Source organism: Haplochromis burtoni, unplaced genomic scaffold (assembly GCF_018398535.1).
Source record: "Haplochromis burtoni strain Fernald_Lab_line unplaced genomic scaffold, NCSU_Asbu1 Contig_328, whole genome shotgun sequence".
NCBI lineage: Eukaryota > Metazoa > Chordata > Actinopteri > Cichliformes > Cichlidae > Haplochromis > Haplochromis burtoni.
In genome coordinates this window covers 482374-506010 of record NW_024582689.1, presented here as the reverse complement: position 1 = coordinate 506010, position 23637 = coordinate 482374, and the positions used below count along the sequence as shown (strand labels likewise).

Below are 23637 nucleotides of genomic sequence, written 5' to 3'. Positions count from 1 at the left end.
GTTTGCCCTCCCTCATTGCTGCTTTCAGCTACATTTATTCACTTCAACTACTCATTATTCATTAATCTGTTGAATTCTTTTAAAAATAATTTCAAAGAAATCTTTGATCTTTAAAATGTCAGTACTGACAGTTTCCTTGTGTCCAAGATAATGCCTTCAGCATACTCAATTTGTCCGCTGAAGATATCCACCACACCGAAACCTGTTAAAATCGCCTTGTTTGGCTTTCATTTTGCAGTGCTCTAGTGGTAAATGCAAACATCGTAGGTTTTTGACTAGTTAGTCTTATTACCCAAACGGCTTTGTTTTCAGATGTGGCTGATCTTGAGCGTTCATCTGGTTTAATGTACAAAAAAACGCCCACAAGATGTCCTGTTCTTTTACTCACTTCTGCTCGTCTATTGTAAAGGTTACAGTAGCTGTGGTCACGTATCTCAAACCTGGCAACATCAGACAGGGAAGGTCATGCTGTGGGCTTAAAATCCTTGCCTGGGCTGTGTGAATACCACCTACTTATGTCAGCAGCTTAGCCTCTCCCTCTTTCTCACACTCACACACAATTCTTGTGCCTTTCTGCCTCTCAGAGGAGAAGCTGGCAGTGAAACAGTAAGCTCATTCAGAGTCTAAAATACAGAGCAGGTCTGAGGTGGAAAAAGAGCATCACAGTCTGTGAATGTTCAGCAGGGTGGACGTGAAAGCCGTAGTCAACAGATACAAAGCGACTTATTGGCTCATGTATGTCTCCCTAACAGCCTATTAGATGATTTTTAGTTTAATTCTAAAAGAATCCAGTGACTTTAAAGGCTCTGTGAAAGCCCTTTAAGGAGATGTGTGAGATCGTGCTTTTACATCAGCTGTGTCAAATGCTGAAAAATGCGAGTCACCTAACTGAAGGTTGCTAAGCGACCAGAAGAAACTCCTACGAGCCTTCTTTTGCTTCTAGCAGTGCCGTGCATAAAAATATGACCTTGATAATTCCTCCTGCACTTAATATCCCTGTAATTAGAAAAAAAAGTGTGCAGAACGCCTCAGGTGCAGTTGTTCCTTTCAGCTTAGACTTTGTTACTCAGCATGCGAAATAATTCATTCACAAACAATACGAGCGAAAACCCCCCCGCCGCATGCTAGCCTGTAGCGGTCAGAGCTGAATGAAGCGTGCCTGTTAAGTGGTTTAATAGCAGCTGGAATAAACGAGAGCAGCTGTAATCAGCAGAAACTGGAGCCCGAGGAGAAATGAAAAATGATGGGACGGTTATCTCCATCATTTCAGCTGTTACAGAATCACTCAAATGAAAAAACTGCTCCATTTTGTGTCTGTCTCAGAAATATCATTGGAGTTTTTCCAACTATCTGTGATTGCTTAATGATGTGGGTTTATTTCATTGCTATGATAATGATCTTGTTATGATTACAGTAGATGGTTTTAAAGAGGTATTTGGAGCAAACGTTTCTGTAATATTTAATAACGGACTGTAATACATGGTGATCATGCACAGCCAAGTATGTGATGGCCTGCCTCTCGAACACTGTATGCTTCAGTCGCAGCATTTTGCCGAGAGCTTAAGGGGCTGAATGCAGTATTAATTAGACCTGTGCAATATTACAGTCCAGTGCTCAACTTAGGTTAAAAGTGAACCTGAAGTGCTTTTCCTTGTTGTCTCTCATATATCCAGGTAAGTCCGTAAGTGCTTGGACAGTGCCACAGGTTTTGTAATTATGCATGTGTACACCTCCACAGTGGATCACACAAACAGTAGCTGTAGGCAGCGAAAGCCTTTCAGAGCATCTCAAAGGAGACAAAGCAGCATTACAATGAGGAGTGATCCTTTGGAGAAAGTAAACATGATTTATTGAAATGCAGAGTGTGACTAATAAGCTTAGCAGGATTATTTAGCAGAGTTGACTCCAATGAAGATAAGAAGTAGGACAGGACCTCAGCAATGTCCTGTGGTAAATAATACCCCCACCCCAGTTTCTAGACACTTTTTCGTCATTGGTTCACAGAAAGCAGTCAACAAAAAGACTGGACCAGAGTGATGATGGCTGAATTGAATTTGACACCGTGGGAAAATAAAAGTGATGTAAAGAACAGACCAGCAGCTGAAACACCCAAGAATGCAGGCAGACGAGTGATCTTACTTATTGAACTTCATCTTTAAGCTTGAGTTGCTGATGTCCATGGGTCCTAGACTTGAATCAGCCATAGACTGCACAGATTTTTATCCAAATTTGTTAAAAACTGTCCAGAAATGTTCGTTTGCCCAATTACATTTGAGACTCACTCAGTCTAAAAGACTGTTGTTGATTGATTAAAAAACCACTTTGGGGATTTTACAGCGGCAGAATTACAAAAAAATGTATTATTGCCCAAATTCTTACTGACCAAGTGACTTCTTCAGAGACTGAGGAAGTCACTTGGATGAGTGGCGATATGTTTCTCCCACTGGAAACGCTACATCCAGATGAACAGAGTCAACTTTTTTGCGTGGACTTTGATGTTTGCAGATGACGTTTCTTTCTATGGTGAGATTAGTGATCAGGTAGAAGAGAGCCTGGAGAGGTAGAGGTATGCACTGGAGAGACAAATGAAAGTCAGTAGAAGCAAAAATAATAGATGTGTGTCAGTGAGAGGGAAACAGGTGTGATAGTTAAGATGCAAGGAGTAGATATATTGACGCGGGATGAGATTAAATGTCTGGGTTCAGCCATCCAAAGCAACAGATGAAGAAGAAGAGTGTGCATGCAGGGTCGAGCGGTTGGAGACAAATGTCAGACGTGATTTGTGACAGAAGGCTGACAGCAGGAATGAAAAAGAAGGTTTTCAAGATGGTAGTGAGACCTGGTATTTATATTCCTATGTATGTATGGATTGAAAATGGTGGCACTGACAAAGAAGTTGAGAGGAGGTTGACCTGAAGGTCCTGAGGTTTTCACTGGGAGTGACCAGAAATGGACAAGACAAGTAATGACTTTAACAAAGGAACAGCTCAGGTTAAACCATTTGGAGACAAAGTTACAGAATCAAGGCTGAGATGGTTTGGACAGGTGCAGATGAGGGATAGTGGATATACTGAACAAAGAATTTTGAAGATGTAGAGGCAGAAGAAGGAAACAGGACTGGCTTTGTCATGTTATGTGAAGGAATCAGAACAAGAAATGAAGTATGTTTTGTTTTTGCATTTTGAGTCGTAATGAACCTCCTAACACTCGAACTCTTCCACAGCATGCATTTTTAATTTCTCTTTGATATGTGGCCATATTGGGGCCCGATGAATGTAAAAACAAAGAATTACCAGATTTTTTGTTTCTAAGAAAAATGTGAGCCAGATATAAGGATATTCATTTAAAATTTCGATAGAACAGTGGCAATATAATGTCCTCGTAAGTGGATATCAGGTCCTAGGAGGTTAAGGCAGAAGTAAATCTTCTCCTGACCTCATATAATCCCATGTAGGCTAGACCATTCATCCATTAATCTGAAACACTATAGTGTTGAGAATGTGTCAGAAAAGTACTACTATTATGGTAAATTTGTGCCTGGACAGTAGTGTTTATGTTATTAGGCTGTGTTGTAGATAGATTATCTGCGTTTCGTCACTTCTTAACTGGTTTGTACCGACCCAATGTATCATTCATCCATAATCATACTTATCTTACATACTGTACAAACAGCGGGGGGAGGCAGTGATGCATTTTTAATGTCTGTGTAGGTGTTCAAAATATTCTGTCCACCCTCTGCATAGAAAAGCAAAAGAGAGCTCTGAGAGCTGCCAGGTTTTCATATCATATTCAGCACACACACACGCGCCTGCTGCAGTAGGCCTTAACCCTGCAGGCTTGATTTATTCCTACAACCAGCTTTGATAAAGTAACATTGGTCTGTGCTGAATTCAAAACCCAGAGGCTCTGAAGGAAGCACAAAATACAGAAGAGTCCCGCTATGTGCTGTCACCATGTCTTCTTCAGAAAACAAGCCTATTTCACTGAGCAGGAAATCTCGACTGCGAAGTGAAGCTGTCAGGGCAGAAAGAGAACTCATCTCATTAGTAGCAGTGTCTCGGAGAAAGAAACATGGCAAGACTTCCAAAGGCTCCCTAATGACAAAGAATCAGAAAGGGAACAGGACACGCGCAATATCTAGGAGGATGGAATATTTGAATAATAATAAAGAAGTTGGGCATCTGCTGTGAAGATGAAAAATCAAAGTCGAAGGTAGTTTTGATTTTTATAAACAAACACATTTTTGAATTGTTGAAGTATCGGTGCAACATATGTCTGAAGGCAGTCGAGAAATATTTGATCAAACTCTGGAGGAATGGGTGTCATTTAAATAGGCAAATTGTTTGAATGACAGAAAACACGCTGGTGCTGTTTCCAAGCACTTTTATGTCATAAAAAATGCATGCACATACTGTGCTGTAGAGATCTTTTCTTTTTTTTTTAATTTCAGGGAATTTGTTCATTAACAAGAACAATAACATGAAGTTCTGCACTGGTACGTGCTTACAAAGCCCATTTAATTGGACTGAATGTCTGCAGTTGGATTTATCAGGGCTGTAATGCACAAAAGAGTTGTGGTAATCCAACCTTAGAACAAATCAGTGCATGTGTGTGTAGACACTGCTTCAGGTTTCCTGTAGTGAGATGAAGATGAAGTGGCTTCTAACAAGAAATCGTTCCACATGATAAATAATCAAGACTAGTGCATTCGATTTCAGTTAGGGCAGGATTTATGGGCAGAGGGCTTTTCATGTCTGCCATTAGATGTAGGAGACTGACATGAGTGTCCTTGAGTTTGGGTGAAATTATTTCATGAGGGCAGGAGAAGGGAATCAGGAAGGATGATGCAACCGGTCTTTCAGTAGACACATCTCTCCTCTCATTATGTTGAGACTGACACGAAAGGTTGGACTAACAATTGTGCAATAAGATGAATGGTGTGGTCAAGTGTAAGGTACTTGAAGAATCCATCAAGGGTAGATATTTGTCAGTGTGTGTCGGGGGCTGTTTTTCATCAGAAAACCTTATATTGAGACAATGTTGTCTCGGATGTTTTCAAGTTGTTATGTCTAAAAACAGATGTCCTAGCAAAAAAGTCAAAATGTTTTGGAAAGACATTGATGTAGCCGCTCTGGCTTCACCTGCTGGTTTGTGAATTGCAATTTTGAAGGCTTGGAACAAGTGACTGAGACCATAAACACATCAAGAAGAAGTTTACTTAGGGCTCCAAATAAAAACTTAAGTCATCCATCCATCCATCCATCTTGGGGGATGAAGCTTATCCCTGCTGCCGTAGAGGTACACCCTGGACAGATTCCCAGTCTGTCGCAGAGCTAACACACAGAAACAGACAACATAGTCACACCCATAGACAATTTAGAGTCACTCATTAAATTAACCCCACTAACTTTGTGTCTTTGGTCTTAGAGGAAGCCAGAGAAACTCCACATAGGCACAGGGATAACTAAGGGATTCTAGCGCCGCACAAAAAGGCCCCACGTGGTGGTTTTGAACCCTGGATTTTCTTGAAGTGAGGCAACAAAAGTGAGATTTTCTATCTGCTTTTTGGGCATTTGGAAAGGAAAGTGGATTACATTTAGATTTACACATCTCTTTAAATGTTTTTAACGCAATCTCCAAAAGTTTTGCAAGTTGTCCAAGTTTTAGGATATGCATGAACACAATCACATGACTTCAGCCCCATGTGTTCACCACGCTGACTTTAAATGTCTGTAGTTGCTTTTAGTCACATTCTCACAGTTTATGTTGTACAGTACAATGTGGCAATTTTAAAAGCTGCAGTTATGATCTGCTAAACACCCCCATCATAGAAATGCCTCTGATGGGGCTGAAAAAGCTGAGGTATGCCAAATTAAACACGATCTGAACTGAAAATCAGTGGCAACAGGTCTTATGGAGTGATGAATCCATATTTAAAACAGCCATCTGTAAAGCACAGTTGTCGGTACCAGATGTACTAGTTTAATTTAATTGTTTTACATTTTAATTGATGGCTAGTGCTGGAAAATTGTTGTGTCCCACATTTTATTCAGCCATCTGCCACCAGAGGGAACAGCAGCCCTGACATCGCTGGAGAAAAAGCCTGATCCTGTCAAGTATTGTGGTTCTTTTTGTTAGTTTTTTTTTGAAGGTGAAAGTATGAGATTCTCGATACAAGCGGCAGAAATTAGCTTCCTCCTGTAGATGAGTGGAGCCTCTACTCCTCCATATTGAAAGGAACCAGCTGAGGTGGTAGCCTCTTGGGTCGAGGTGTTGTGACTGAGCACATCATGGGGAGATTGCATCTCTCGGCTGGCCTGGGAACGCCTTGGTGTTTCCCCCTGTTGAGCTGTAGGAGTTGGTTGGAGAGAGGGAGGTCCGGGCTTCTCTGCTTAGGCTGTTGCCTGCGTGACCCAGGGGAAGAAATGGATCAACAGGTGATTATTATTTTGTTGTCATTTTAGCTTTGAACTTTTATAGAGATAGTTGTCACGAATTGTTGAACAATTTTCATTATTCAGTTGAAATTTATCAGTTTTTTGGGTGTTAATTTGTTATATTTTAACAATATCGGAACTTTTTTTTCAGTTTTGTTGTAACGTATTTTCGTATCATATTTAACACGTTTATTTGAAGTGTTTTTTATTTCCTCCTTCTTCTTCTCTGTCTGTTTTATAAATGCAAGGTTCACAGTGGAAGGTGGCACACAGCTAAACAGCATTTAAAGTACGACTCATTATTGAAGAACTGTTTAGATCTGAAGAATGCCTTTAGACTGTTTTAGAGATGGCACGATACCACTTTTTTATGTCCGGTACCGATACCGATATCATAAATTTGGATATCGGCCGATACCGATATGAATCCGATATAGTGTGTTTTTTAATCAATAAAACTGTTTTTTTTAATATTTTGCTGCATTTTGTATAAGTTCATACACAAGTTTTAAAAAACAAGAGACTGAAGCTATTCTGTTATACCTGTATGCAAAAAAATGCACTGCACCCAAAATATTTCATAGTTCAGCAACACAGATCAATCTAATAAACTTAAACCTACACCATCCTCCCTATTCTGGTATTTTAAAGAGTAAGCAACCTAACTAATAGGGCTAAGAGAACCACCCTCCACCTCATGATGCTTAATTGATGTAATGAACTTTAATTTGATGCAGTGTGAAAAAAAAAATGCACAGAAATCAATTATTTTTCTACAATATTTAAATAGATTCAGCATCTTTCTTCAACAGAATTGCAGACTGCACAGATGGTATCTTCCCAAAGGAAAAAGTACTATAGCTCACTAGGGTATATTAGACTTAATAGTTACTATATACAGTAATGGACTTCTATATATTTTACATCAGATTAAAACTTTGGGTATAAGATTCGGATAATTATTTATTAAAAGCTAGACATTTTATATGAGAATAAGAAAGAAAAGTATGTCTTTGTGCCCCCTTTTCCCTGTTCATGCCCTATCGGCCCCCCTGGCTAAACTTTGCTAGATCCGCCCCTGCACAGTTACCAGCGTCAGCTACGTAGAAAAGGATCCTGGTGTAGAAAGTAATATTAAATACATTCTAACATCAGATTATCAAGCTTAAACGTGCTGCTGTTGTTCAGCCGCTGGTTTCCTCTTTCTGGCGCGAAGTGGGCGATAAACAAACAAGAGAGAAAAGCCGATCAGCTGATCATTGATCAGTTTCATGATTGAAGTAGCAACAGGAGAGGGAGGGAGAGAGAGAGGCAGTTGCCCCATATATCGGTTCTTAAGCTTAACGCTGGAATGCTTTACAAACATTCAGAGATGAACTTACACACTTGCTTTACTTCTCGCTGGGATAACTTTCTCGGACATGAAATGCCGGTTTGGTAGCGAGGATCCAAATGCTCAACCAGACCACCGACAGGTCTCGCGCCACAGCCGCTCTATCACCTGATGCATACTGCTCCGGTGTGCTACAGTTATGAGCCGAGTTACGCCATGTCGCAAGTTTTGTGAGGTGCTTTTTTTAATATTTAATGGATCGGATTATATTTTTTTATTTCTCTCCGATATCCGATCCAGTAATTTAGGTCAGTATTGGACCGATATGTAATATCGGATCGGTCCATCTCTAGACTGTTTAGACTGTTTTTGACAGTTTGACATTAAATGGGCATCAAATTTAACTTGACATATGAGTGTTTTTGCAGTACAGTAACAGCATACATGGATAGAAAAACATGCAATGCAACACTATCAGTCATGGATTGGCCTCCCCAGAGCCTGGACCTCAACTTTACTGTGGGATCATTTTGACAGAGATCAGAAGAAAAGGCTTTGAATGTCCTTCAAGAAGCCCGGAGAACTATTCCTGAAGACTACTTAAATAAATTAGAAGAAATCTGCTTAAGAGAGTTCAGGCTATGTTGAATCACTAAGGTGGTCATACCAGATAATGACTTTCAAGCTTGTTAGAATTGTACAAACTGTTTTTGCCTTATATAGTGTACTTCCATGTGTGTTTGCACATTTCAAAAATTGTTGCACCTGTTTCCCCTTTTTCTAACTAAATAAAGAAATGGTGGACGACTCTGGACTTTTACACAGTACTGTATATGTTAAAATGTTTGTCTCCCTTGCAAAACATTTCTTAATTCTTTGATCTGCAAATGATCAAAAATGACTTCATGGACCCATTTTAATCATCTGTTTAAAATCCCAAATTGAAAACCTGCTACTGCTTAATTAATTAAGCAGTAGCAAATATAGCTTAATTGCTATATTTGCAGTTCACAGGGTGTTTGATTAAATAAGCAGTTTTGAAGACATCTACTACTCATTCATACCATCATTATTGTAGATTGGTTGTCTTCTCCCACATTTTTGTTTAACTTGCACTTCCGCTTTCTGAAAGATTGGATGCAGATATACAAAACCTCATCGTTGCGAACATGCTTTTCAGGACATATCTATTCTGTTTCTAAAGACACCCGAATTTTTGTTGACCTTTCCCATGTAATGAATTCGTTCTTTCATGCATCTGAAATGCTGCAGATCGTCACCTTGCTTTTGTATCTCAGGGTTACTCAGCCATCTGTCTGTTTGTAATGGGAATTGAGATTTCCAGAGAGCTGGTCCACCCGCAGTAAAATATTTATTTTCTCCCGATTGATCGGAGGCAGCAAAGACCAGGATTAGCGGTTTCTTGGGAAACCAGGTTTTCTGTGAAAAAGCAGCACATTTTAGCCTGCAACTCTTTTATCATCCCCTTTCTCACAGCCTTTCATCCTCGTCCGTCTCACATCTCCTCTCATGTCGCCACGCTCTTCATGCTGCCTACCTCACTGTGTGCTTCTGTGTAATGCATACAAATGCGTGACACTATGACATGATAACACAATGTAAACCAAAAAAACCCCCAGAAAACAAACCATCAGAACCAAGAATAAAAAATCCAGGTGTCAAAACAGAACGACATGCGAGCAGCTGTCCTTTGTTAAAGGAGAGAAAGCCTCGTCGTCTTTATCCAGGCCTTTTAGTCAATCATCTCTGCTCTTAAATATTAATAAAGCATAATTTTAAATTAATGGCCACAGATGATGACAGCTGTGACAGGAGGTTGACCAGTCACTGTAATGAACATTTAGACAAAACCCTTCAGCTGAACACGTCTTATTATCCGTGTCTTTTCTAAGCTGAAGTGTTTACATTTGTTTTTGGAGTCGTTGCTTCTTAGTGCTTCATACAGTCACCAGCTGTCTGCTGTTTGGTGCCGAGCAGGTAGTGTCCAGATGGCTCTCAAATTTTCAGTTAAGTGCAAAATCAAATGCACATGCATACATTTTTTTTTTATCTTGTGGGTGTTTGTGTGTAGCTTCAGAGATGTTGGCTGTGGAGACGTGTGCCTTTCTCTTGAATGAAATGGACGCAGATGCAACTTGCCCTGTGGTTCTTGGAAAAATCGGCGGCGGTGTTCCAGTTGCTCCAAAACGAAAGTTCCTGATTCTTGTCTTAAAACATTTGGTTTCATAATACTAATACTTGGTTGGAGCCTGTTTACCTTCACAGCTGCTTTAAAACCCCTTAGCAGTCCAATTAGTCCCCTAAACCATCCAATGTACCGTGGGCGGTACGTCCGACTGCTAACAGGTTAACTTCTTCATCAAGGGGTTGGAAACATTCCTCTGAGGTTGTGTTCCATATTAACATGTTAGCATCTCACAGTTGCTGCAGATTTGTCGGCTGCACTATGATGATGTGAATCGCCTGTTCCACCACAAACCAAATTAGATCGAAAGCTGGTGACTGTGGAGTCCAGTACAGTGAACTCATCACGTTTAAGAAACCAGTCTGAGATTATTTGAGGTTTGTGACACGGCGCATTATCGTGCAGCTATCAGTAGATGTGTACACTGTGGTCATAAAGGGATGAACATGGTCAGCAATGACACTCAGGTAGACTACGGCATTTAAAGGATGCTCAGTTCTTTTGACATTTCCATCGAAAGTAAAAAAAAAAAAAAAATAGGACCAGTTGGATGAATGTTGTAAATTGTTTTTATTTGTGAAATTTGGACAAATCTTAGCAGACTGTTTTCCCACTGTTTGCAGTCTTTTTGTTAAGTACGCTAACCATCAGCTTACCAATGTCAGAGAAACTTTCATCTTCTCACTAAACTCTCAGCTGTTTTTTTTGGTATTACAAGGTCTCAATTATTTCTCAAAGTTATAGAAAATAGTGTGAAAATAAGATGTATGCTGTGTCGTTTACTATGAAGATCACTGAAAAGTGCATGAAAGGACAAAATTCTATGTCACCATTGGCTAACGTTCACCTGGAATAGCCTGAAAAGATGGGATTTCTTCTTTTCCAGGTAAACACCCAGGCATGTTTATCACCTTGAGGTATTTTTTCGGAGGTGTGAGAGTGAGGTGTTGTGAATATGTCAGCGTGTGTAAAAAATTGGGATTGACAACAGGAAGCAGCTACATCCCATTTCCCTCCTCTCCTTAAACCTCCTGTGCTTTCTTCTTCCACATGACTGCAGCTTTCTGTTTGCTGTCTGATCTTTTAGCTTCTGTAGTGTGTTATTTTTTTTTTTTCTCACAGTCGTTGTGGCCCTTCCTTCCTCTTCAGCTTCAGCTCCCTATTTCTCGTCTCCTTGTCTGTCTTTTTTATTGAATTTAGATCTTACCAAAAACTGACAGAAATATTTATTTTTCCTTTTCTTCCTTTCTGACCATCCTTTACCATCAATCGTGTTCTTTTGTTCTCTCGCCTCATTTCCTTCCTTCTTCGTTAGCATAAGACCGAGTAAAGCGTCTGTTAGGCTGTCAGGCAGCATTGGGGAAGGATGGGAAAAGTGTTCCTGTGTGGCGTCCATCACGGGGTTGGTGTATCCATCTCCTGATACAGCTGAATAATTAATTAAGACAAATTAAAGATGCATGAAAATTTAGATCCTGAATCACATGCGCCCTAATTTTGAGTGCATACTAACCAAGCTCAATAATGTCTATTCCAGGATTTTCTCAAATGGATATTTGCTACTTTTCTGGAGGCTGAACTTAAAGCAATACTCAGTCGTTGTGTCCTCTGTTTATTAAACCGAATAATGAGAACAAAACGTCAGCTTCAGGTTTTCTAATGAGACATCTCATTATGTACAGATCTAATTATTAAATCAAAGTAAATAGTTTTTGAAGTCATTAAACATAATGAGATGCATGTTTAGTGTAGGATGATTTAATGATATAATCTGCAGAAGCTGTTTGCTTATTTACGTCATTATGACTTTAGGACTCCTCCAACCATCATTTGCCATATGGTTTTTGAAGAGGGCAGTAGTCACCAGCCTTAAGAACTACAATCATTCACTAAAATGGTTAATTTGACTGGAGACTGTTCTGTGTAAACCTTATTATCTATGAAAGCTCATCTAGATTGCACAAAGAGGAGAGGAAACTACTCTTATCACTGGTTGTTCTGTTATTGTTTATCCCTTCTTTTCCTTGAGGCGGAGCAATTTTATTTGTAAAGTGGATTTTACACAGAAAGACAATTAAGACCAGTCCTGAGCTATACCATCCATCCATTCTCTTCCACTTATCCTTTTTCAGAGTCGCTGGGCGGCTGGAGCGCTGGCGAGAGGCAGGGTACACTCTAGACAGGTCACCAGTCTGCTGCAGGGCTAACACATAGACACAGACAACCATTCGCACTCACACCTATGGGCAATTTAGAGTTACCGATTAACCTATCCCCATTAACTGCATGTCTTTGGACTGTGGGAGGAAGCTAGACTGCCCAGAGAGAACATGCAAACTCCACACAGAAAGGCACCGGCCTGATGGTGAAATTGAACTCAGGACCTTCTTGCCATGAGGCAACAGTGCTAACCACCGTGTAGCACACACGTGTGATATACGTCACACTAAAATTCACAAAATCTCTGTCAGTCCTAAATGATCAGGAGTTGAATCCAAACTTGACATACAGAATTCAGAATTCGTAGTCATCATGTGGGTCATGTACCCTTCAACTAGCATACAGAGTTGTTGGGGTGAACGGAGAAAGACAGGAAAAAGACAAGCTGTGTAAACATAACATTAAAATTTGGATTTAAATTAATGCCGTCAGCATTAATCTTGTTAAAATGACGTTAATGCCATAACCGCATTAACGCGGATCGTCCCTAACGCGTTAACGAGCTAACCGCGCTAACGTGTTGAGGCCGTGTTAACTCGCTAACGGAGATTTGCCGCGTTAATGCAGTTATGGCATTAACATCATTTTAATGAGATTAACGGTGACAGCACTCATTTAAATATATCTAAAGACTTAAAGTCCTCTGGAGAATGTTGTTCTCTGCTGAACAGTTTATCTTCATGTTGGCTAAAACCAGATCCTCACATCTGTCTGTATGTTCAGTTTGTCCCCGGTCATCAAATCACCTAAATGTGTTGGGCTGGATTTTCCTCTTTTTCCTTTTGCAAAACTAAACATAATGAGATGCATCGTTGGGAATTAACAGTGTGGTGATGGTGAGATAAGACAGTTTACAACAAGACACACATGCTTAATGTTTACTGTGTACATAAACACAAAGATTTTTATCTCGAGTAGTGTAGATAGTGTACAGTAGCAGGCCTCTTAATCAATGTACGCTCAACTTTATACAATCCGGTTAGTGAGCACTTGATAAAAATCATGCTGTCTAAAGTTGTGAGCAATTACTAAGTGACTCCGAGCTCTAATCACAGTCGATCACATTTCATCGTGGAGAGAAGCCGTTTGATTCTGACATAATTTCCAGACTCGCTGATTATTTACTCACTGATGTTAAAGCACATTTATTGCTGGCCTACAGTTTGCTACCTTGACTAATTCTGGAGTCGTTTTCTTTTTATAATCTTTGCCTGAAGATAAGAAAAGTTATCTGTGCCAGGCTCAAAGCTATTTTTATCTCAGCTTGTCCCCATTTCAGGAAGTTGTGCGTGTTGTTGCTGTTTTGGATTCTGCATCGTATGATGGTTTAGCAACAGCGGATGTTTGACATTAATTTGACATGAAATAAGTGGCTTTGCTTGTTTCATGACCACAAATCCATTTAAATTGAAGTGGCACGGGTTATATGTCTCCATTCCATGTCTGCAGGAATCCTCTGAACTTTTCTTTTGCTTCCTGAAGGTCAGATAGTTTAATAAGCTCTCCTCTCTGACATTGTTTAGACGGTAAACACTGGGATGTTTGCATGGATACAGTCAGAGACCAATAAAGGAAAAAGACCTTGGAAGCTGTAGACATTTGGATTGATGAGCATTAAATATTATATTCACATATTTTTGTAGATTTGGAAATGAGTAAAAGACAGATTTTTAGTTTGTATCAGGCAACAAGGGAAAACTTTTCAAAAGACCAAAGGACTGTGGGTCCTAAATTGTGGAACTTGCTCTCGTCCGACTTATGACGTGTTCAGACCTGCTTGTTGTTTAATACCATCTACTCAAGCTGTTATTATTTTTCAGCTAAAAAGCTAAAGCTTTGTCTCTTCTGCCCACAATAAGTTACTGTGTTTTATTATTTCAAGCACATTGCAAGAGTCCGACCGTGTCTTTTTTAAGCTAATGCAGAGACACAGAGTCACACTTACAGGATTAATCGATCAGATCAATCCTCTTCCAGAGAAATCTTGGCCACTGCGTTAACTTCAAAACTCTGCTGCACGTATTGGCAAGGACCAGAGAGGGAGGCCACATTACACCAATTGTAAGGTCTCTGCTGGTGTAAGGTTCCCAGTCACAAAGATATTGTTTAGTTATTGTGCTCCATGTTTATGGAGCAGTCTACCTGATGACCTGGTGGCTGCTCAGACTGTTGAGATTTTTAAAAGCAAACGCAAGACTTTCCTTTTTATTGTATTTTACTTTCATTCATTTACTGATATATTTTCATTGCATTTTTTTGTTTACTTGTTTATTCTTCTGTTATTATCTTTATGCCTTTATTCAGCTCTAAGTCAGTAGGATCAGCTTCTCTCTCATCTGACTTACGGTACATTTGAATAGTGCAGACAAATTTACCTCCTTTCTCCTTTTCCGAATCACTTTCAAATCAGTATCACAGTATGAAGGAAAGGTGAATCTGACTGTGCTTAAAAAACAAATACAAATGGAACTACAGTGAAACCTAATCAAGTTCAAACTAACTTTGATGTAAGTAATTTAGGAACTGTGGGTTGGTGTCAAAAGTCAAATCATACCTGCAGGTCATGGCATGAAATACAAAAACACATTCATAACTAACATTGAATTAGCAGTTATGTTATTGTTTTTATGATTGGTTAAATTGCTATGAATGACCTATTTTACTTGGAGAAAGGATGGTCCAGTGTGTCCTCTCCTAAAGGAGGTAATAAAGGAAGCACTAGAGCACCTTTCCTCAGTATCTAGAGCAGCTCTTATTATGGCTGCCACACAGATACTTCTGGGTCACTTCATTCTTAGAGACATTTAGGGTCGGAAACTGTCCATCATTGGTTTTAGGTAAGTTTATTGATATCCCTTGATGAGAAGCTTTTGTTCTGAAGCTTTTGCAGCTGACTAACAAGTTGTCATTGATTTCAGTAAGCTGTCTTCTCTTCTACCAGTTCCTACTCCCCTCACACACATATGGTGCCAACAGAGGAAGCTATTACAGAAACTAGTGCAACTATAATTGAATGCAAAATGCATCTGAGACTATTAAACTGCCCTGAAATTAAGACCAAGGCTGTCTGGGTCACACGCTGTCCCTTGAAATGACAGGAATTTGCCCTGCTGTGTTTGCAGTGCAAGTATCCAGCTGCTCTCTCACCCTCTACTCTCTCTGCTTTTGTTGTTGTATTGTTTATTTATCTGTGTCATCAACCCTCGGTGTCTGTTTTCAGAAAAGGGCGGTACAGCTGGTGGATGCGTGAGAGAGGCTTTTGAAGGCAGAATCTGTACCCACATCCATTAATAAACTTGTGTGCGCAAAAATGTCATCAGGACATGAATGTTTCTGAATGAAGGAGGTTTAGGAGATCTCTAATTTTCCCCACAGCCCTCCAAATATCTTATTTCATGAATCCTAGCTTCCAGCAAGAAGGAAAGGTTCACACCTCTTCCCCTTGTGCCCACAGGGAGGTCGCCCAGATTGACCAGTTCCTTCAGGAGACGGCGGCCCGTGAAGCAAACGCTAAGGTACGCTTGCAGCAGTTCATTGAGGAGCTTCTGGACCGAGCCGACCGGGCCGAAAAACAGCTGCAGATCATCAGCAGCTGTGGCACCACGCCGAACGGCAGCCTGGGACGCTGCAGCCTGCAGGCCTCGAAGGGCAACGGACGCCAGGTTAGGATTTTTGAATACACGTTGCTGTAGGTTCACACTATGAAACGTGTGATAGTTCCTGTCAAAAGAAAAAATATATATAATGCATATAATATATAACATATTTTGTGCCATACGTAACAACACCTGATGTACAAATTGGTTTTTAAATATTTAACTGCTCCTTATCACACCGATTGTCGTTGGTTGATTTTCCGATGAACTTTTTCTATGTAATTTTGTAGCACATTTTAACTGGCATATTATTTTAACTGGCAAAAGTAAGTAACATTCTTAGTTTTATTGCAAATAAGTAATGTTTCATTAACATTTAGTAGTGACTTTTTTCACTTCCAGAGACTCTTAGAGATTCCTTAAACTGCAGGAAACTCCACTTCCAGCATTCTGACAGTCATTAACAGAGCAGCTTGTTGCTGATGAAAAGTACATAACCATAGATTGTATTGATTTATGCCTCTGTAATGCACCACAGCTCGAACCGGTAATAGACTTCAAGATGCCTGAGACAGCAAGTCTACTGTGTTTTACTGAACTGAAGGGTAGTCGCTGCCTGTTTTTCACATATGAGCAGTTGAAATTAAATAAAATATAATTCTGGATTAGTGATGCACCAAATTCTGATATTTTTATTTGGTTTGCTTATTCGGAGCAATTATTACATAAGAAACAAAACAAGACAAACCTCTGCCGGCACGTCACTCTCTGGGCAACAATGTTCCCTCTAATTTTTCACGTGTCTGAGCGAACACACAAACTCCCTGAGCGGTCCCTTGGACCACTGTGAGCGACATCAGACGTGTGCACTGTGGTCACGCCAGCATCGAATCCATCCAAGTTACATGGTTTATTAAAATAATCAAATTACAGCATTTACATTTATGTTAGACTACTTTTAATTAACTGCTTTAGCCCACTTACAATGAAAATGTAAAAAAAAATCTAGTCATTCACCTGTGTAGTATGTTAACACTATTGGAAGTACAAATAACTTGAACTCCAATTTTGAAAACACAAGTTTCTTTCTTTTTAAAAAAAAGCTCTGACTTGTATTATGAGTCTGTGGTCTGGGAGAGAGTCCTGTAGCTCTCTATAGTATATAATGACCAATGCTGGGCAATTAATTATATAGTTACTACTTCAAAAAGTTTACTCAGTTTGGCAAACAAAGATTTTTGCAGCTATTTTTTTTTTTTTTTTTAAATGCAGCCAAGGCAGTTTTAAATAAACATTTCAAACTATTTACAGAACAATCAGCTGTTCTGCATCAAATCTGATGCCACACAAATTATTTGTGCCACTTCAAAAAATAATTTCTGTCCACTATGAGATAAAGGAGAACAACAGCCAACAGGAGATGTATCACTGCTGTAACACCTGTAACATTCAGCAGTCGCCTCATTGTTCTGACACACACAACAAAACTACACTACACACTAACTACATAAGATTTGCGCTAAACGTCTCAAATCTCTCACATCTCAAAGCACCGCCGTCACTCCTAAAACTTCCCCCCGTCTCTTAACAACTAGATGTCACGTTGCCATATCATTTTTTGATTGGTCGACATGGTACTTTTTTTGGACGAAAAGGAAAGGGAGAGAGGGGTGGAGTTTGTTTTTGCTCACAGGCGGAGAGCGCTTTCAAGTCTTTTTCTTATAAAACGCCGTTTTTACAGTTTCTTCCCGCAGTAAATATAAACAACGATAGTATTCAGGAAGAAAACCAAACATTGCAGATATATATATATTTTTTATCATAACTCTGGTTTTACGTGGACCATCAACACGATTTAAACGCTGGTATAAAGTCCACACTTTTTCTGTCAGTTGTTCCGTCTGTCCTGCTCACATCTCCAATGGTTGTCCACGTTGTCATTAATGTGGCTTCACTTCACATCAGCCACGCCGCTTTGTTATAGCCTGTCAACGACGCTGATTGGCTGCGGATATACGAATGTAAATCGCATTATTGGCTGGACTATAGGATAAGGTGGCATCGTTCTAATCCCATACGGGCGCAGACAGTCACTCACTGACTAACACTGCAAAACAGAATTGTTAAAGTATTAATTTTAATTTCAATGCAGGTTAGATTTATTTCGTGCGCAACACAGATTTTCTATGCGCAGAGACCGTGGCAGCAGTGCGCAATTGCGCACGTGCACAGCTTAGAGGGAACATTGCTGGGCAGTATTTACTTTTAAGGGAATAGTACTGCATTATATTTTAATAGTATTGTAAACTTTATGTAGGAGTAGATCATGGAAATAGGTATTGATTTGTAAATAACTGGACACGAACAACCTGTGCATACTATATCATATTATACTACGGGATATTTCTAGATAACTAGACAGCTCAGTCTCTTTCCTTTGGCAATACTCTCTTATAAATATCTAACATGTTTTACTGTCAACTTGTTAGAAAGGCAGATGTGAAAATTAAAAGTGAGATCAGAGGTCAAACGTGACGTGATATTTGGATGCAAGCTATGTTTAGTCATATTTAGAATCCCCATATTCTTTCCCCCCATATGTTTAAATGTGCAGATGTTTTTATTTAAGGTTATATTGTTTGGATATAAAGTGAGTCCTTATATCGTTGTACAAGAGATTATGTTTTCTATAGATTTGATTTTGTTAATATCCATGTGTTCTATATATGCAAGTGCATTTTATTAATATTGCACATTTATAACCAAAGTGCTTTAAATTAAAATAAAACGGATTAAACAAATTCCTTTCTTCAAAGATATGGGGGTAAGCCTAGCTGTATATATTGAACTGATAATATACAAAGCATTTTATTTTATACTCTATCAGTGTGATCTTCCTTCATCAAGGGATTATTACAGTAGGTACAGTTTTACAGTTGTTACAGCATTCAGCATCAAAGCTGTTGGAACAGTGAAGCTGTGCAGCTCGGTACATCCTGATCAGAAAGTGTGCTCCTATTAAAAAAGAAAACTGGAATGCAGCTCTTCATCTCCAGGCTCGGTGCTTGAACCATGCCTCCTTGCTCCTTTTGTTTTGCCGTATTACACAATGATTAAAAAAAGCTATAAAAGCACACAGAGTCTGTTCTTAATGTCACGTATTCAAATTACTGTACGACACTTATGGAAAAAAAAAAAAGGGGTCACCTGTTTCACAATGCACTAATGTGTATGCTGCCATGGAAACAGTTCTTGCTCTCGCTCAAGATTTCAGCATGATTTTTAATCAGATGTGATGTGGTGCAGAGCTGCCTGAGAGGAATCATGTCCTAGGATTACCGTCTCTGAGTGCACAGATGATGTCGGCGTCCTCGGGTTATCGCTTTATAGTCAGGTGACCAATTATAGACAAATCTTCAAAATAAAGTGTTTTACTAAGGAGTTGGGCCACTGTGGCCACATGTTTTCCAAATGATATTCCATTATTGGATGTTATCTGACCAATCAGTCCAAATTCTCCAGTAGCTCTTCACTTGGGTTGAGATCTGGCCGTAGCATATGATTCAACTCATTTTCATCCTCGAGTGAACCTTTCAGGGCATCAGGGCAGACAAAGGGGGTGATTCAGAAGAGTGAATGTATTGATTCAGAGTGATCCTTCTTTCTAAGGTCAGGGCTTTTAAAGTGTGGCTCTCGGTAACATTTTATGCAGCCCACGAACATGATGAGGATAAGAATGCACTAATGCACATTTCATTCATCCGAGTTCATGGCAGACTCTGACAGAACAGGAGAAAACAAGTATTTCTCTTCAACTTCTTCTGCTGTAGTCATCATAGCTCACAAACCTTTCTAACACTGACAAATCCAGCAGGTATCAAGGAACACAACAGTCTCAGAAGAGGTTATAAAAACATTAACACCATAAACCACTATCAACTTAGCAGGCAAAAAGCCTGCTACAGTCACACTGTAGCGGAAACACTGATTGGAGACTGTGCCATAATCACGATTATTGCAATAGTTGCAACGAACTTGCGATCTTGTTCCTTTAAAGATGGGAAACAACAGTACTCGCAGTCAGTTTCCATTTTCAAAGTGACTTCTTTTTTTGCAAGAGCCAGTCTGCAATCAGTTTGTGATTGATTGAGGTGAAGTTGGCATTGGCATAGAGTCTGTGTGGTTAATGGGCGATTAACTGTCATAAAATGGTAAAAATTGCAAGTCTGCTGTCATCTGTTGTAAATCTGTTGCAACAGATGACGGCAAGATGCACAGAAATTCACATTAACTGCTCGCATTTAGAGTTCAGCCAGAGACTCATACACACAGAAATTCCTGTTCAGATGGTGACATATAGTTACTGCAGGATGGAGATTTAACTGCAAAATGAAATGGGAAATAAACAACCTCGATTTCACATGGGAACATAACCAGAATATAACCAGTGTAGGCCCCTGTTACAAGGAGACATGCTGCAGATGTGTTGCGTTCGTCAGTGCAGACTGACTCAGACTGATTGCAATGTGCCGGCAGTTTGAATTTGTTTATAAATGACATGTCGGTTGCTTGCAAACCAGTTGGTTATCCAATCTGTCTGAGAGTTCAGTCAGTCTGAGTTGGACTGTGATTGTTTGGAGAAAGGTTGCCTCCCATCAGGTGAAATGTGCAGTCGCCTCATGATGGAAACTGATTGATACTGTTGCATGTTTAAACACTTGGTGACCAGTTGGTAGCTGCAACTACTTGCAATCGGTTATTTTATATATGATATTTATATACTTATTTTTTATTTACTAGTTGCAAGGAGGTTGCCTTCCTTTTTGTACTTTAGTGTGACTAAATACGAAATCCCTAAATCTGCACTAAGTTAAATGCTTTTGCCAGAGGTCCCTTCCTTCCTGTTAAAAGGGAGTTTTCATTCCCATTTTCGCCATGTGGTTGCTCATAAAAGGTTGTTTGACAGTTAGGGTTTCTCTGTATTATTGTAGGATCTTTAACTTGCAATATAAAGTATCTCAAGGTGATTGTTGTTGTGATTTGAAATATTAGAGAACCACATGACCTGTGAATGACCTGAAACTACCTACATTTAGTCAGTTTCTTGTCTCCATGCTTGTGCACTGTAGGACTATGAGTAATCAGCATGACAAGTACAAGTGTGGAGGCACTAACTGGTTGGCACCTTGTTATACTGTCAAGGGTGTCTCCACCTCTCTATATGGCCTGAGAAAGGTCGCCCTCATCTTCCTACGAGACAGGTTTTAGAGTGACAGGGGTATTTTAGGACTGGTGGTGAGAGAAGGGATGGTTTATCTGCTCACTCTGTTGTTCTTTCCAGGCTGACTGTAATATAATTTTCACAAAGAATGAGAGGAATATACAGCAGCTTTAATCTGACTGTGATTCTTTATTATGTTTTGGGTTTGTAACAGAGAGCAGAAGAGGTAGAAATAGACAAATGCTGACGTTTGGCTCGAATTTAAGTCACCCAAATTGAGTTATACCTCCCGATGAATGCATTTGATTAAACCCATTTCTTGGAGATGTGCTCCTGCTCTGCCTTCACTGCAGTCTGTCCAGGAATGAAAGGCATGGATGATACTCGCCTGTTTCCTCCACGGTCCATTTTCACTGGCAGTGGCCCACAAACAAGCTGTGTGAGTGAAGCAGAGAAAAAGAGAGGGAGCAGAGAGGGAGGGAGACTGTCTGTGTTTGCGCACATTTTCCCTCTGTGGCACGTCGCCGGTTTGGTACACAGAGTTCCACCTGGCATGGCTTCACACACGCACACTTCAGTGCACATGCAGCTTTGAGAACGGTGTGAAAAAGCGACAAGGAAGATTTTGCGCTGGCAAACACAGAGAGTCAGATTGCACACTTACAAGCAAATGCATTTTAAAAACCTGCTCTCAGAGCTGCAACCAAATATTTTAGATTACAGGGTTCTCTCTGCAGTGAGTACAGTGGATAGATAGAAGTATTGATTGCTCAGTCAGTCAGGTCCATCCAGCATTTTGCTCTAGAAAAAGATATTTTGACTACTTTCCATCCATTTTCTTTGGGTTATCCAATTCAGGGCTGCAGGAGTTTGTGCCAGCTGGACAGGTTACCAGTCTGTCGTGTGGCTAATACAGACAAATGATCATGTTACACTCACACCTATTCACGACAATGATCCTGTTCCGATGCCTTGCTCGTGTGTACAGTACAAATCAAGAAAATGAAATGTGATGAAAACACGTCACTGAACCGCACACAATTACCTTTAATCAGAAAACCACTTTTGTTAATCATTCTAGTCATGATTGTATTCTGTTTGACAAAAATCAGAAGTAACGGAGCCTGTTTGAGATACGTTTAGAAAACCTTTCCCAGATAACTGCAAAATAGGCGGCGGTTTCATTTTCTATGATTTCATTCCACTTCCAGTGAGATTTTTTTAAGCAGGCTTCTGTACTCAATTTATTTTTGTAGCAGTTCTAATTTACTGTGACAGCTGTTTGTTAGTAATACATACAGTATCTTGTCCTTCAATTAAATGTCTTGTTGTACTTTGTGTTTTGGTAAAATATGTATGCTCGCATTTCTCCATCATAAAAAAAAAAGATCAGCCTGTAAAATAATGTTTGAGAATGATGGGGAAACAGGACATTTTATTAATAACACGTTTGATCCGACTCTTTGTTTTCTTTGTGTTTCTCTCTCTCTCTCTCCAGAGAAACTCGAGCATCTCTGGGAGCACGAGGGGAATGTACCAAGTGTCAGAGCGACGTTCCTCTCCCAGCACAGGGTGGGTCAGCATCCATTCATAGTACCATTGTACCATGAAGAGCTTTATGAAACACATGTTGATGTACATTGGAAACAGGATGCAAAAGCAGGATGCTGAGGCAGGCAATACTTCCAAAAAGCAAGCCTTCATTTTTGACCCCCCGAATGTTACAATGTGTGACTGCTGGGGAAAAAAACCCTCAAAAAACAGCAATGTGCACTTTCACTAAATGCATTTTCAATAACATACTGACCGCTCGGGTTCTGATGGTAAATAATGTCTTGTGTTCTTCTACACAGTGTTACACGCAGATGTCAAATGTCCAGATGTTTATTCTCTGTATAAATCCTGCACTCCACCCGAGCCTTAATCCTGAGGACCACACAAACTTAAGAGTTTAACCTTTTATCAAAAACACATTTTTCCCCTTTCTCTCATTTATTCATTTTATGCCATGATTTTGGTTTAAATTAATGATACTTCTTATTTAGGATTTCTATGGCTGAAGTAAAATTCCCCGCCATCCATCACTTATGACTCACAGCTAACCCGAAATAACAAATGATTTTATAATCATTCTAAAGGCTCGCAATACAACAATAGACGTTACTCAGGTGGTGCATCACCATGAATTATTAGTTAAAATGATCTTCTCTGCTTTCAGAAAGAGCTAATAAAGGAATCAGTGGCGCTCCTTTCCTCTGTGTTTGGAAAATCTCAATGGCTGCCACTTCCAGGTCACTTCACTCAGAAACCTTCCTAAATGAAGAATAAAAATTCAAACAGTCAAGTCAGGTAACCAGATGGATGCAAGGAAAAGTGATTTGCTGAAATTAAACAGGAAGTGGACAAAAACAGATGAAGACAAAGACAAGGAAATAGTGGAAAAATATAAACATTATAACAATAAAGAAAGGAAATCATTAACATCAAAACAGGAACCACAGCTCAACAAATACTATACAAGACCCTAAAACCATGATAGCAAATGTAGTCTCTCGTTTAATGGTACTTTTACTGCTGAGTGAAATCGCAGTGATCCATGCTTTAGATTGTCTTATTTAAATTGT

General features: G+C 39.6%; 1 protein-coding gene across 3 annotated transcripts in view; it reads left to right on the top strand.

The window, feature by feature from the left end:
• Window positions 1–23637, top strand: part of fbxo41 (F-box protein 41) — a 69485-nt gene that overhangs the window by 23422 nt on the left and 22426 nt on the right. For all 3 annotated transcript variants that reach the window (XM_014339975.2, XM_042228513.1, XM_042228512.1), the window contains exons 4-5: window positions 15651–15858; window positions 22512–22585. In XM_014339975.2, coding sequence (XP_014195461.1) covers window positions 15651–15858; window positions 22512–22585 — 282 coding nt within the window. The remainder of the gene's footprint in view (window positions 1–15650; window positions 15859–22511; window positions 22586–23637) is intronic.